The 14,723-nt window shown below is 46.9% G+C and overlaps 1 protein-coding gene across 1 annotated transcript in view; it reads right to left on the reverse strand.

Annotated features, from left to right (window-relative positions):
- The window catches only part of ME3 (malic enzyme 3), a 175,223-nt gene that overhangs the window by 53,273 nt on the left and 107,227 nt on the right, over window positions 1-14,723 (reverse strand). Inside the window, exon 4 of the mRNA XM_070425814.1 lies at window positions 9,744-9,819. Coding sequence (XP_070281915.1) covers window positions 9,744-9,819 — 76 coding nt within the window. The remainder of the gene's footprint in view (window positions 1-9,743; window positions 9,820-14,723) is intronic.

Consider the following 14,723-nt stretch of genomic DNA (forward strand, 5'->3'; position numbering starts at 1 on the left):
CTGAAGGGATACCAGGTCGTAGACATAGTGCTAGTTCAAGGCCTACCTACTGTGAATGAACAGATGCTGATGAAGCAGAGGATGGAAATCATTATTTTATGATGATGGATATTTATTTATTCGTCCCTTTAATACATATTTATGAAGCACCTACTTTGCATAAGACACTGTGCCAGATCCTGGGGGAAGGAGCTTTAGTTGCTCATCTGTGAAAACAAGTACTCAGGAGCCCAGCCCTGAAGAACTAAGGGGCCCAAAGAGAGATGGAACATGTACATTTAAAATTATGACTCTGGGAGGAAAGTGTGAGCACAGCAGAACAGGACAAAGGCAGCAGAGATGAGGGGACACATGTACCAGACACTGAACAGGTGGAGATTGTCCATCAAGGGTGTGGTTGGGAGAAAGGCATTTGATATAAAAGGAAATTAAGATCCAGGGTAGAAGTGGGGGGATGTAGGCTGTGTGTGTAAGGGTGCAGGGCATGAAAAGAAAGAATGGAAAGTCAGGCAAGAATCAAACAGTGCAGGGCCTTGAATGTCAGGCCAAGGAGAGCCCTTCCAAGTGACAATGAAGTTGTTTATAAGTCATCCCAACCTCCTCACCATTACTGGTTCCCTCCTTCTCTAAATGAGTTAAGTTTAGGGGCTACCCATCCTTTCATTGGAACTGGTTTTGGGCCAGACATAGGACCAGCTCTGAGCTATGGGTATCCTGGCTGGCCCCAAGCATGATACTCATAGGCACCACCCTATCTAATAAAGACAGAATATGCAAATTGACCACCACACCATCACAAAGATGGCGGTGCCCATAGCCACAAGATGGTGGCGCCCAGTCCCCTCAGCCCCACCAGAGTCCCCGAGTCCTTTCAGCCCCACTGGGGGTGGCAGGCCTGCGGTGTGGCCATGCCCGCCTGAGGGCAGGTCCAGCCGCTCCTCACACCTACCACCAGAGTCCTACAGTCCTTTCAGCCCAGCCAGAGGGGCGGGGGGGGGGGGGGCGTGCGGCAGGTGCATGATGTGGCCAGACCCGCCCTCAGCCCCCCAGCTGCCCAAGGCTGGCCCGAGGTGCAGGCAAGCCTTGAAGTCAGCTGCCCAGCCAACGCCCAAGGCACGGGCAAGCCTCAGATGATGGCTGCCCAGCCTCCCAGGGCCGCCCGAGGCTCAGGTAACCAGGCTGGCTGAGGCTTCCACTGCCAGCAGTGGCAGCAGCAGAGGTGTGATGGGGGCGTTGCCTTCCCCTGATGGCCCAGTAGCCTCCCGCCCCTGAGGGCCCCCCGACTGTGAGCAGGCTGGGCTGAGGGATGCTCCCTTCAGTGCATGAATTTTCATGCACCGGGCCTCTAGTAGGTACAATGAAAGTACAATGCTAAGCACTGGGGACAAAAAGATGAAGACCCATTGTTGTCCTGTAAGAACTTATGATCCATATCCAAAGGGTCCATGGCATCTCCTCACTTCTTTTCTCTATGTCTCCAGGGGTGAGCACAGACAAGGGCTGTGCTACCTTTTTTTAATTTTTTTTTAATTTTTAATTTTTAATTTTTTAAAAAATATATTTTATTGAGTTTTTACAGAGAGGAAGGGAGAGAGATAGAGAGTTAGAAACAACGATGAGAGAGAAACATCGATCAGCTGCCTCCTGCACATCTCTTACTGGGTATGTGCCCGCAACCCAGGTACATGCCCTTGGCCAGAATCGAACCTGGGACCTTTCAGTCCACAGGCCGACGCTCTATCCACTGAGCCAAACCGGTTTCGGCTGTGCTACCTTTTTTGTAGAAATTGCTGTAGAGATTCTTAAACACTCTTCCACTTGTGAAAAGGGGTCTCTGGAGAGTGCAACAGACCCACAAAGATGACCATCCCCCTTAGATTGCTCTGCTGCCTCTATGAAAAGTGCTCACAACCCACAGCTCACCTGACCCTCCCATGGCCCTCACTGGTAGGCAGGTCTGAGACTGTTATCTTCATTTCACAGGTGAGCAAATGGAAGCTCATAGACCTTCATATTCTATACAAGGCACTGGACTTGGTGTTTCCACATTAGTTATCTCAGAAAGATTAGATGACTTACCAAGGGCACCCTGCTTATATAGGTGGCAGGCTGTGATTTTAATCAGGCTTTGGGTTCCTGGCTCAGGGCTCCTTCTACCATCCCATTCAACTGGGCTAAGCACCTGTGCTCTTGGCAAAGCTCTGCCCTGCCTCAGGGCCACCCTCTCCACAGTCTCCCTCTGACCTCCCCCTGGCAACTCTCTCTGGTGGAACCTGTGCTCTCATGCTGGCCTGGGGTACCCAAACTCTGGTTAATTCTCTACCATCTCTTCTAATCAAAGCTTCCTTACTCTGGTTCCCATTCCCTTAGAATTTCTCTCTGCTGAGGGCCAGTGAGTGACATGGAATTAAAACAACTACTACTCCATGGTGTTAACTCTAGAACTCTGGGGCCTTTCAAGATGGTACCAGAAATGCCATGATGCGCTCCCAGTATGGAATGTCCCAGGACACTTGACTGCATCCCTGCTCCTCAGAGGGAGTGGCTCACCTCGATCTGTCATCTATCTCAATCCTATCATACTAATGGTTAGGTTATTGCAACAGCTTCACAACCAGAGTCATCTTTCTGCCAATCTCTCCTGCCAACTAATGCCAAATTCACTGTCTCAGAAGCCCATTTTCCTTATGCCATTCCAAAGCTCAAAGACCTCTAGTGACTTCTAACTGTCCATAAAATAGTGTTCGAAATGCTTAACTATTTAATGACTTAAATCCAATATACCCTCTGAAACGTATCTCCTGCTACTCATCCATACACAATTGTCTACTCCAGCCAAACTGGCCTTCTCACTCACTGCTAGACACACTATGAATTCACCAATAATCTCTGACCTCTCAGTCTCTAAATTCCCCTGTCCTAGAAGGCCCTTCTCCTTTCCCAGCCGTGCAAATCCCGCCCATTGCAATTGAATGTGCTTTCTCCCAGCACTTGTTATATCTACCCCATCCCTGGCCTCTTCACTCTTCCTGCCTGCCTTCCTTCCACAAATATTTATTAAGTACCTACTGCTTGCCAAGCCCCGCATTTACTATTTAAACATTCGATGGTGATAGCATTTGGGTTCTTATTTAATAATTTTAAAAATGCAGATTTTATCTCACCACATAGCCTAAAGATGAATGGCCAGGAATTTTGGAGTCTGATAACTATTATTTGAATTCAGGTCCTTTGATGAGTTGCCACATGTAATCTTGGGTCAACAGGTAACTTTTATGAATTTCAATTTTGCATAAAATGGGAATAATAACAATACCCAACTCATCAGGTTGTTATAAAGATGAAATGAAATACTATATCTTATTTTAACCCGGTGGCTTGTATAAAGGAAGTGATCAGTAAATGGTGCTGCGCTTAGAATTATAATAATGATTATTGGGGCAAAGATCATATACTAGAATTCTAAATTGTTTCATCTCTCTCTAGTTTAGTATTATTACAGAAAAAACATGCATGCAATATCTGTGAAATGAGTAAATGAAAGAGAAATGAGAGGGAGAGCTTGGAAAATACAGCTTTGCCTAAGTCTGGCCATGTGAAGCTCAACAGCATTCTTACCTTGACTCTGCACCCATTCCAGTGGCTTCTACTTGTCATCTCTAAGCAAACAGTCTGCTGGACTCTGACACTGGGATGTACAATAGTCTCCCACACTCCCCAAATCCTTAATCAAAGGAATTTGCTTTCCCTTTTATGTCTTTAAAACCTTTTACTTCTGCTGTCCTCACCCCATCTGTTACCCCCTATCTCCCAGGCTCAAAACGGCTCAGTCTGCTCTGACTCCTCTCTGTCATTAGTTAACCACAGCTAATTGGTCACCAACTTCTGCTGCTTTGACCTGCTCTATACTTTTCTCATCTGGTCCATGATCTTCATCCACACTGCTCCTGCCTTGGGTCAGTCCATCCATCCCTCACCTCACTTGTGATCTCCAGACTGGTCTCAATATTCTTAGAGTCTCCCTATTCCCTTTCATCCCATCTTTCCAAAGCACAGCCAGGTTTGTCACTTTCTTGCCCCCAGACCTCCAGTGGCTCCTGATGCCTATAAAATACAACGAACGTCTTAGACTTGCATTTAAGGCTTTCCATGGTCTACATCCAATCTGCTTTTTGAATTTTCCCTTTATCCACTCCATGCTTTATCCAAACTAAAATATTTCCTACCTTTTATTGGGTTTGTACTTTCTTGAGTACATGCCATTTTACTTCTCAATCCCTGTATCTCCTGGATCCAAATCCTACCATCCTTTATGTTTCAAGGCACCTCCCTCCATGAAGCTTCCTTCTGGAAGTTGTCACTCCCTTCTCTGAATTCCCATAGGATTTTACTTCCTCCGCCACCCGCACCTGCTGCTTTCTTGTGTTGCTTCCTAGTCTTTCTTAGCAGCTCTAAGCTCTTTGAGCAAGTACAAGGTTTTGTCATCTTTGATTCTGCAGCACTTGACTTGGTCCCTGCAAAGTGCTATGCATTCAATAAACGGTGGACAATGTGATAGAGCTACCAGAGACAGCAAAAGGTCTTCTCTGTGGGGCTGAACTCAGACCTGGTGTATGAAAAGTTCAGAGAGAAGAGGCTGCATCCTGTTTTTCATGACATCACAGGGGCCACTAGTGCTGTGGAGGTCGAAAGGCTGAGGGCAAACCCAAGTTACATCGTGGGGTTTTAGAGCCCAGCAATGACCATCAGTAAAGTACAGGACCACAGTTTCCTTGTTTGGATGGCTTTGACAACTCACAATTCCTCTGAATTTCAGATGACTAGGAACATGGTATGCCACATTCTTCTCTGTCCACCCAGCTTGGACCTACACTCAAAAGGGCTAACCCCAAACTAACCTGGGGATCAAGACTCCTTTCTCTGGCTCTGGTTTCCTTGGACTTGTATCTATGCTCACAGTCTGCCCACAGCACTGGGTGTGCGTCCCTCTCCTTCTCATTCTTCCTTTTCTCCTCCTCTTCTTTTCTCTCTTTCCATGGCATAGTTTGAAATCTTGGTACCATTCCTCACAAGCAAAGAATCTAACCTCCCAGCTTCCTTGTCTATAAAATGAGGATGATAATAATCCCTACCTCTGAGAGTGTTATTAGAAGGAGTCAGTGAGTTAATCTATGTAAAGCACTGAGGAGAATGCCATATGGGATGGGTATGGTGATGTGTTATAGACAGTCCCTTTGAGAAATAAAGGGGTTATTCTCCTTACTGTACCCTTAACTGTCAGCCCACTTTGGGATTTTCCTGAAGAGAGCCACCTTGACCAAAGTCATACTTCCTTCCAAGAGCAGCAACTAATGGCTGATGAATGCAAGGGATAAAGGGATATCTCTTGCCCCAACTCAGGATGACTTTGAAGGGCCATCGAGCTTCAGAGCCTCCGCATGGGCTTGGCTGAGTCTTTTTCAACACCTCACTCAGCCCACCTTCTCTCTCTGCTCTACCCTGCTTCCTGCCTTTCTAGAGGTGTCAATCCTGTGAGTACTCCCTAATATGCTCCCAATATGCTAATTTCCATCTCAAACTGTTTCCCAGAAAATGCAACTTCTGATAGTGAGTAGAGTGGGGTTTAGCACATGGTTGGCCCATACAGGGTAGACGGACATTTAGTACTTGTATCTGGTCCAAGTTTAAATGTCTCAGAGGCTGCTGCCCAGTGGCAAAGGATGCTCCCTCGGCTCCACTACCCAGAACCTCCTTCTGGAAGCTGCTGGGACTGGGAGGAGGGAGAGTTGTGGGGCCTTGGGAAAGCTTTGGGGAGGAAGGCTCTTCTCAGCTCAGCCTTCCTCAAGCTCGGGCAATGGCTGCTGTGGGAAAGAGTCAGAAGAGCAGTTCTCATCCCTCTTTGTGATTTATGCTGGGCAGCTCTGGGCGGTCAAGCGTGCCTCCTCCTCCCTGAACAAGAGAGGCCTACAGAACTTCATGTCCCTGCCCTGGGCTGTCGCCTCACTTCCCTCGAAGCCTACTTGTCTTACATCTCAGCCCGCACTCTGATTTCTGGCTGGGAAACCACTGAAAATCATCTTTTACCTTCCGAGCCAGTTCAGAAGCTCCTCTGAATCACCCCTTCCTCCAGCCAAGTAGCCAGTAACACCAGGGTCCAGGGATACCTGTGCCTTGAAAACCTCTGTTGAGCAGCAGGGCTCTGGGACTGCAGGCAAACCACTGAACCTCAGCTTGCTCATCTGAGCAGACTTTAGGACCCTGCCATGCTTTAGGACCCCATCAGGGGTTATCAGAAACACTCCTTACTCCACAGTGACTGTGGGAATGAAATGAAATAACGAAGGCGGAGTTGGCGTCAGATCCAAAGTACCATGAAAAGGATGATGAGCAGAAATTCCCTACCTAAGTAAGAGAAACTTTCAATTCTTCTTTTTGAGGCAACGGGAGAAAACACACCAATTAACAAGAAAGACGGCTGCTCAGAACAGTCTGAACCTTTGAAAGAGCAACCCTAGGTGAAGAGGAAGGATCCACCAGTAATCGGCTGGTGGATAGGGCTGGGCAGGGATTGGGATAAGCTAGGAGCAGCCCAATCAGCCTTAGTTAACTTAGTTTACATGCCAAACTATAGGCCCAATATTCAGAGTTCCTGGCTTATCCAGAGAAGCAAAAAATACAAGTGTTTTGTTTTTGAAATGAAGTCTCCTGGTTTTAGAATATGGCCTACAAGGTCAAAATTTTAAAAAACCACTGAGGGCCAAGTCAAACTTGTCTGGGGCAAAATTTGGACGGCTGTCTGTCTGTGGCCTGTGATTCCCAGGTAAGGGGCCCCTCCATGGCTGTGCTTAAGCCTCTGGTCTCTTCCCTGCACTACTTGTGTGGGCCAAAGCCACCTCCTCCTCCTCCAGCGATGACACCATCCACTCACATGCCCTTCAGTCTCATACAGACTTTATTGTAGTTAATCCTCCCGACACAAAAAACAAAGACCGGAGAGGTTCTCTCACCCACAGCAGGCAGATGGAAGGTAGATGAGAACCCAGGTCTGATTGCAAGGGCAAAGCTGAGTCTTCAACCTAGTTACTGGGACTGACCTGGAAATTCCTCCAAAGTGAGATGGGAATAAAGGATGAAGGGGAGGAGGGGCCCCCAGGCATTCACTCATCTACTCGGGTACCACAGGGCCAGTGGTCAGTCAGCCACGCCATCTGCTCCTCGTCCCCAGGCTCCTCTCTTAGGTAGCATAGACACAGTTCACTGTAATTGTTTCCAGTTCTCTCTATCTAGATTGGGAGCTCCTTGAGGTTGGGCCTGTACATCTTCATCCCTGAGCTCCCTGGGAACTCTTACGGAGTAGATATTTACTAAATGGTTGTTGACTGCAACTGAATAAATTGCACTGGCCCAGATGTGCTCATGTAACTTACACTTTCCTTAGAGACTCTGGGTGTCTCTCTTTATTTGAGGCCTGTTCGAGTCCCACCTCTTCCAAAGTGACTCCAGAGCCCCAGTTTCTCTTTGTCTAAAAATCACAACAGTTGCTGTCTCCATCCCTCTAGTAGTTAGCACTCAGAACTTACAAGGTTCTCAAAATATGTCTGTTGAAGCCAACAAATATTTAGCCGCGAAGGTTCTGCTTTGAGTTTATGTCTTGACTTCTGAACTGGAGTGAACGAACTTGGGGCCAGAGTCTGTGTTTTTCTCATTCTTCATCCTCACAGCAGGGCCCTGGGTGCAGTTCTGGAACCTGTGCCCTGACAGGAGGAACAATTGGAACCTGAGCCCCCGTTCCAACCTGGAGGAAGGAGTGCCTTTTCTTACTGGTTGAGGGGAGATGTCTTTTTGTCATTCTTTCTAATTCCTTGTAACTGGCCCAAAGGCACTGTGTCTGTTAGTAGAGACTGTGCCTCTCCTGGCACAGTGCCTGGCACTGTGTTCATTCAACTGAGTTTATTCAACTCAGCAAGCACCTACGGAGTGCCTGCTATGCCCAAGGTTTCGCCATGGTGGACTGTCCAGGAAGGCGGAAAGATTATTTGCAGGACCTCAGCAGCATGTCTCTGTAGGGCAGGCTGGAGTTAACTTTCCATCGAGTGAGCTGCCTTCCCTCAATGTCCTCAAGACTTTATTATAGATTCACCTTGGGCACACCCTGGAAACTTGCTTCTTCTGGGACAGGGACCAAAACCTGCAGGGCCAAGGCCTGCGTGTAACTGGAATCTAAGCAGATAAGCAGGAAGGAGGGGCACAGGTTGAGATCACAGCCAGATGGAGGGGATGAAATGAGCTCTTCATGGGGGTGGGACTGAAGTTTAAGGTCCTGCCCTACCTGCTCTGGTATTCATGCCACCAGTCCCCCAAGAGGGCCAAAGAGGGTGGGACACAAAGAGAGGTAGGGAGAGGGAAGCTGTACTAGTATGTGGGGCCTGGTGGAGAGAGGTGGGGTGGCTCAGGGAACTGGCAGGGACGGAGGGAGGGAGGTGCTGGCGAGGAAACACTGGAGTGTCCCAGCTTCCCAATGGAGGCAGGATGGTGCCAGCATTGGCCCTGAGAGGTGCTCACACTGGGCTCGTTCAGTCAGCTCCAGCCCCTCTCCAGCTCCTGTGCCAGAAATGCCCTCACTAAGCAGCCAGCAGATGTTTTGCATTTTTGCTTTACCCATTTTGTTTGTAAAAGTGACAATGACCTTAGATGCCAGAGCCCCTCAACAGGAGGCTACAAAGATGCAAGTTTCATATTTTTAAATTAACACAAATTTTGCATTCTATATTATATCCTGTTTATTATATACATTTTTTGAGTAAAATTGATATATTCCAGGAAGAAGTGGCAGGTTATATTGTTACTCTGCATATATATCCTCTCCCCGGCCCACTGCTGTCTGCAACCAGGTGCGAAGTTTTGTTCATCATAAGGTTTTTCCTTTTGTTGCAAAATACCCTCACCCTGCATCCTACTTTCTTCAATGACTAACTGTGCAAATGCTATCCCTCAATTCAAGACCCTGCTCTAATGTCACCTCTCCCATGAAGTCTTCCTAGATTCCCCTCAAGCTAAAAGTAATCTCTGCCTCTTTGAACACCACCAGCTCTTTCTGTGTGTCTTGTTTGCTTCTAATCAAATCGACCTTGTTAGTGTTTTTGCATCTGTTTTATTTTCCTCATGAAAAGTCAGCTACTTGAGAAGAGGGACTATGTCTGATTTTCTAATTGGCACTGTATATTCACTAGGTACTCCATACATGCTGAGCACATCTTCCGACTCCTGCTACTACTAATATTAATAACTAGAGGCCCAGTGCATGAATTCGTGCACTGGTGGAGTCCAACCGGGCCCCCCCAATTGGGGTCAGCTGGGGAGAGGGGCCATTGGGGGGCCAGAACAACAGGGCCAGATCAGGCCTTTAGCCGCTGCAGTGCACGTCATAGCGACCTGTCGTTCCTGATGTTCCCGTCATTCTGCTGTTCCATTGCTGGGCTTTTATATAGATAATTATAACATATTAATAATACACTAAAACAATAATAAAGGGCTGTTTCACATGGGTGCCTGGTCAATGCAAGCCTCTGCTCTGTGTGCATTTATGCTGAGCTGTGCCAGGTGTGTGGTCTGGGCCTGGGAAAGGCATGCAGTGTCTTGCCTTCAGTGTTGCAATGGCTCATTTTGTAGCCGGTAAGGACTCTGGTCCAGGCTGAAAGGATTCACCCAACCATAGAGCAACAGCAAAGAAAGCAGGATCATACCTTAATATTTTCTTCTGGCCAAGAGTTCAGCATTGTTGCAAGGTGGCCCTTGTCATGAATGGTGATAAACAGCCCACTAGGAGAAACAAAACACGGACACACAGAGAAGCCAGGCAGTCAGACTGGGAACATAGCAAAGACTGCAAGTACTGTGGATCATTGACACTTAATTTTGCCCATAGGGCTGGGCAAGAGGGCGCCCTGCCCAAAGCCCCAACAGTTTAGGGGGCTCTGCTCCGGTCCTCTTCCAGTTTCTCCTCTCTGCAGGGCAAGGAGTCCATTGGGCTGAGGGATGTGCCCACCGGAGCTGTGCTCACCAGAGCCTATACCCCCATCCTCCCTCTGGACCAGGACTACAGCACCCCAGAATTCTCTGCCCAAATGGCCCCAGTGCTGCTTTCAGGGACTGTGTGGGGCTCTTTTCTGGGTCCTTCCTTCTGAGTACAGACTATACTTCAGTGGGTGGACCCCTAAGCCTGGGGCTGTGACCTTGGACATGTGTGTTGGGGTGTCCAGACACATGTGCGTGAGGTCCCTTGCAGTGGGAGATGGCGCTGGGGTTGGGAAGAGGCATGGGCTGGCAGCTGTGAGCCCATTTTCTCTGCACCATTAGAGTCTGAGAATTCTAAATTTAAACTAGGTCTTTCAGACCATCATGAAGGTATATTTATAAAGGCAGGAGGCTGGGACATATTTTACTTAACAGTTTATTAGCTTGACTTAGAGCTTTTAATGTTTAGACCATGTATGTGGACCCGTCTTCTGCCCTGGCATTAGAGGTGGGGAGGCCGAGTGGTGCAGAAGATGGCAAGTAGTTTGTACCTTCTTGCAGGCACTTCAAACTTAACATGTCTGAAACCAAATTCATGATCTAATCTTCTACCATAATGACTCAAAGACAAGACAAAACAAAGACCCAAGACAACCTGAGCCTATTTCCTTTCTCAGTGAATATTACCTGCATACATCTAGTTTAACAATTCCAAACCCCTCTTCTCTTTTATACAACCCATTGCTCAGTCCTTCAATTCTACTTCTTTCATCTAGAACACCTTCCTAGTCCTAGATCTCTTGCTTAAAGTGCCATAGTAACTTGTGACATCCCCTCTTGCCTGTCTCCAGTCTGTTTTCTATACAGTAGAAAGAGTGATGCTCTTAAAATCAGTCTTACTGTGCTATCCCTTGCGCTACATATCCTTCATGTCTTTTCTTTTCTTTTTTAAAAAAAATATATTTTTATTGATTTTTTACAGAGAGAAAGGGAGAGAGACAGAGAGTCAGAAACATCGATGAGAGAGAAACATCAACCAGCTGTCTCCTGCACACCTCCCACTGGGGATGTGCCCACAACCAAGGTACATGCCCTTGACCAGAATCGAACCTGGGACCTTTCAGTCCACAGACCGACGCTCTCTCCACTGAGCCAAACCGGTCTTGGCGATCCTTCATGTCTTTTCATTATTCTTGGAATAAATACCAAAGTCCTGAACTTGGCCTACCTACAAGGTGCTGTGTGGTCTGGCCTTTGTCAACTTCTTCACTTCATCCTTACTTCATTCTCAATCATCAGCTGTCCTGGCCTGCTTCCCATTCTTCCATGTGCCATGGTTTTCTTACCCCAGGGCCACTTCACATACTGTTCCCTCTGCCTGGCATACCCTGCCTCTCCTCACTCTTTGGTTAATTCATACTCATTCTTCTGATGACTTAAGCTAAAGCTCCCTGTTACATATTCTTAAAGTACCCCACCCCTACACACACAAACTGACTACATTTATTTGTCTGGCCCTTAGGTCAATATCTAGCCCCCCACCCCTTATTATACTGTAAACTTCATGGGGCAAGGTCTGCATGCTGCTGTTGTTCACCCAGGATTAGTCAATAATAGATGCTCAATACCTAATTTTCGAGTGAGTGGAGAAGTGAATAAGTGAACTATGATACTAATGATTGAGGGTGAGGGTTGAGGGATGAGGGCGGAAAGCGTTGGATAAAGTTGGAGGGAAGGCACTTTAATGTGTGCTCTGTGGTATCATGCCCAAGGGATCATGGTGTTGGGCTGGGTGGTGCTGGGCTGGGCTGTGGCCATGGCTTGGAATGGGGAAATGAACATATGAAGGCAGGTGGGACAGGCCAGGGAGGAGGAAAACCTCAGAGCTTTAGCCTTGGGGGTTGTGGGCCTCTCTCTATCACACTGATGGGGGCACTGTGGGTATCTGAATTAACTTACTCATAATGTTTGTGAGCAAGGTCCAGGCATTTGCCATGCCATTTGGGAACGACTGTGGGGCATTCAGTTGTATCACACAAGACAAAAACTAAGCTTTGCATTGGTTTCTTGGAACTTGTTTCTAAGGATCATCGCCAGGCAATTTGAATTGGGAAAATCACACTGTGTCGGTAACCATGAACTTCAAGGACTGCCTTGGATGAGAAAAGCAGGCATGTGAGCTTCCTGAAGTTTAGATAAGGGTACTTGCCTTGGTGGCAAACAGGAGGGTAGTTGGCCAATGGAGCCTAATAAGCCTTTTAAAGAACCACCTTCTCTACCTCCACACCAGCTGCTGCTCTGAGGCACAGCCTGCAGAGCTTTTGATGGGGACCCACTTCTCCAGTTTCTATTTCCCACAGCTGCAGTGATAATATCCACAAGCAATTTCCCCAGGTCATCCTGAGCTAGTCACATGGAACAACGATGCTAACAAGGAAGCCAACTCTTTTGAACTGGAGGAAAAGATGCCAGCCCGAGGCTCACTGAGGACCCGAGTGACCTTGGGGAAGTCATTTACCCACACTAATTAATCCCAACGACATATTCCCAGCCTCCTGAAGCCCTTACCGGTAACACTGCCCTGTTCTGGAAATGCCCCTCACCTAAACAGCTCTGGTCCTCAACATTCCCCTTACCAGACAGAGGCTTAGTGGCACTTAGCAAAAAGCTCACAGATTAAAGGGTAAGATCCAGGCACTATTTAGAAGCAAAGTTCCGCTGAGGTTAATTCTAAACACAGGAAAAATGTGATTACAGAAATTATCTGGTACATTAAAATAGGCCCTCGTTGTCAAAGATAAGGAGAGGGAGGAGGGATGCTTAAGATAATTATTTTTTTATATTTAATTTGAGCTACTAAATTTCAAAAGACCCTTTTCCTCTTTTTTGCACATATAATTTTAAGCTTTGCAGAGATTATGCTGCAAAAATAACATCTTTTGAAATGTATTTAAAATTTTAATCACTTCTCAAAGTGCTTTTCCATCTATTATCTAAATTGCAGCTACAAATGATCCCAAAAGGATTGCCCCGGGTGGGGATGTTGAGATATCTAGTCCAAAGACCTCATTTCATAAATGAGAACACTGAAGTCCAGAGAGGTGAAGTGATCTGTCTGAGGTCACACAGCTCATAAGCAGCAGAATCTGCCTGACTCCAAGGTCCTGAGTCCAGTGCTCTCTCCATTGACCCAGACTGCCTGTTCTCTCTGGGGACCTAGTGCCCCACAAACAAACCAGAGGGAGTGAAATGTACCTAACAGATGCATCTTTGATGCGTGTTGAGGAGGAAGTAAAATGTGCAGAGTGAGGGATTATGATGATAAACACATGGATTAAGGTTCCAGCAGGATTCTCTTGCCCAGCTGCCCATTTCCTGGCAGAACTGCATCTAGACCAGCTCAGAAAGAAGATATTATCGGGAAAGACAACCTCTTAAATGCCCCGAGCAACCTGTTTTCAGGGTTAGCCACTTTTCACTCGGGGAACACTGTTTTGGGGGCTCTTATCTCTGCTTTCATGAGGTTCTGGTCCAGTGAGACATGCTGACATTCTTCTGCACCCCTTCTTAGTGGCTTCAGGAAGAACTCTAGGTGCTCAGGGAGGTGCTCCTACCTACACCTGCTCAGTCTCGCCCTGGGACTTCCTGACCTATGGGAATTCCTGAGGCTGGAATCGGATTGTCCAGTGATTTCCAACAATACAAAGCACTGAAAGCGATGAGGCTACAAGGGACTCAAGTGAAGCTTTAGAGGAAAGGCAGATGGAAGGTAGCACAGACTTGGGGTGAAATGTCTGTGCTGTGCAACCACAGACCTGGGCTCAAAGCCTGCCCTTGCTTCTCACTAGCTGTGTGGCTATGGACCAGTTATTCCCCTTCCGAAAGTTTCGGGTCCTCATTTGTAAAATGAAGAACATGGCACCTTTGTTATAAGAATTAACTAAGACAATGCATATGTAAGGAGTTGATTATGGTGTCTATTGGCACTCGGTGATTGGCAGCTCTTAGTGTTGCTGAGTTGGTGTAGTGGTTAAGGGTGCAGATTCTGGAGTCTTACCACCGGGCAAAATGCTGGCAAAATGCCCAGTGAGGTACCTGGCTCATGATAAGTGCTCAGTAAATGTTAGTAGCTAATTATCAATTCCTATTTTAACTAGAATCATAGCAGGTCTATGTGCATGTTTGTCAGGAGCCATTGTTGACAGTTATATGTGCTTTCTGTGAAACAGGAAGGCAGTCATAAAGTTTGGTAGAAAATCTTTCATTATGTGGGTCACTGAGTGGCGGCAACTTTGGTGATGCAGAGTTGGGATTAAAAAGTTTTCCATGTTCCCTGAAAGAGCTAATAATCAATGTGGGTAAGACCAAAGGCAACCTGAGAGGGAAAGTAAGTCACAAAAGGGCAATATTCATTCATTACCTAAATTACTTTTTTATTCATTTAGTCATTCACCCACTCACCCATTCAATCACCTATTCATCCATGGATCCACCAATCCATCCACCTACCCAATAGGCAGTTTTGAGTGTCTCTGTTTTGGGGACCCTTTGTGTACATTACCTCACTATCAGGTGGGCATCACTACCATTCTATAGATGAGATTAAGTGGTGGAGATGTGAAGGTAGAGGTGAGATTCAAACACAGGTCTCTTGGATCCCAGAAACGTGACCTCTTTAGGTATGTGATTTGGGGCAAGACACTTGACCT

This window comes from Myotis yumanensis, unplaced genomic scaffold (assembly GCF_028538775.1).
Source record: "Myotis yumanensis isolate MYYU_CA2020_CCGP unplaced genomic scaffold, mMyoYum1.0.hap1 SCAF_10, whole genome shotgun sequence".
Lineage (NCBI taxonomy): Eukaryota > Metazoa > Chordata > Mammalia > Chiroptera > Vespertilionidae > Myotis > Myotis yumanensis.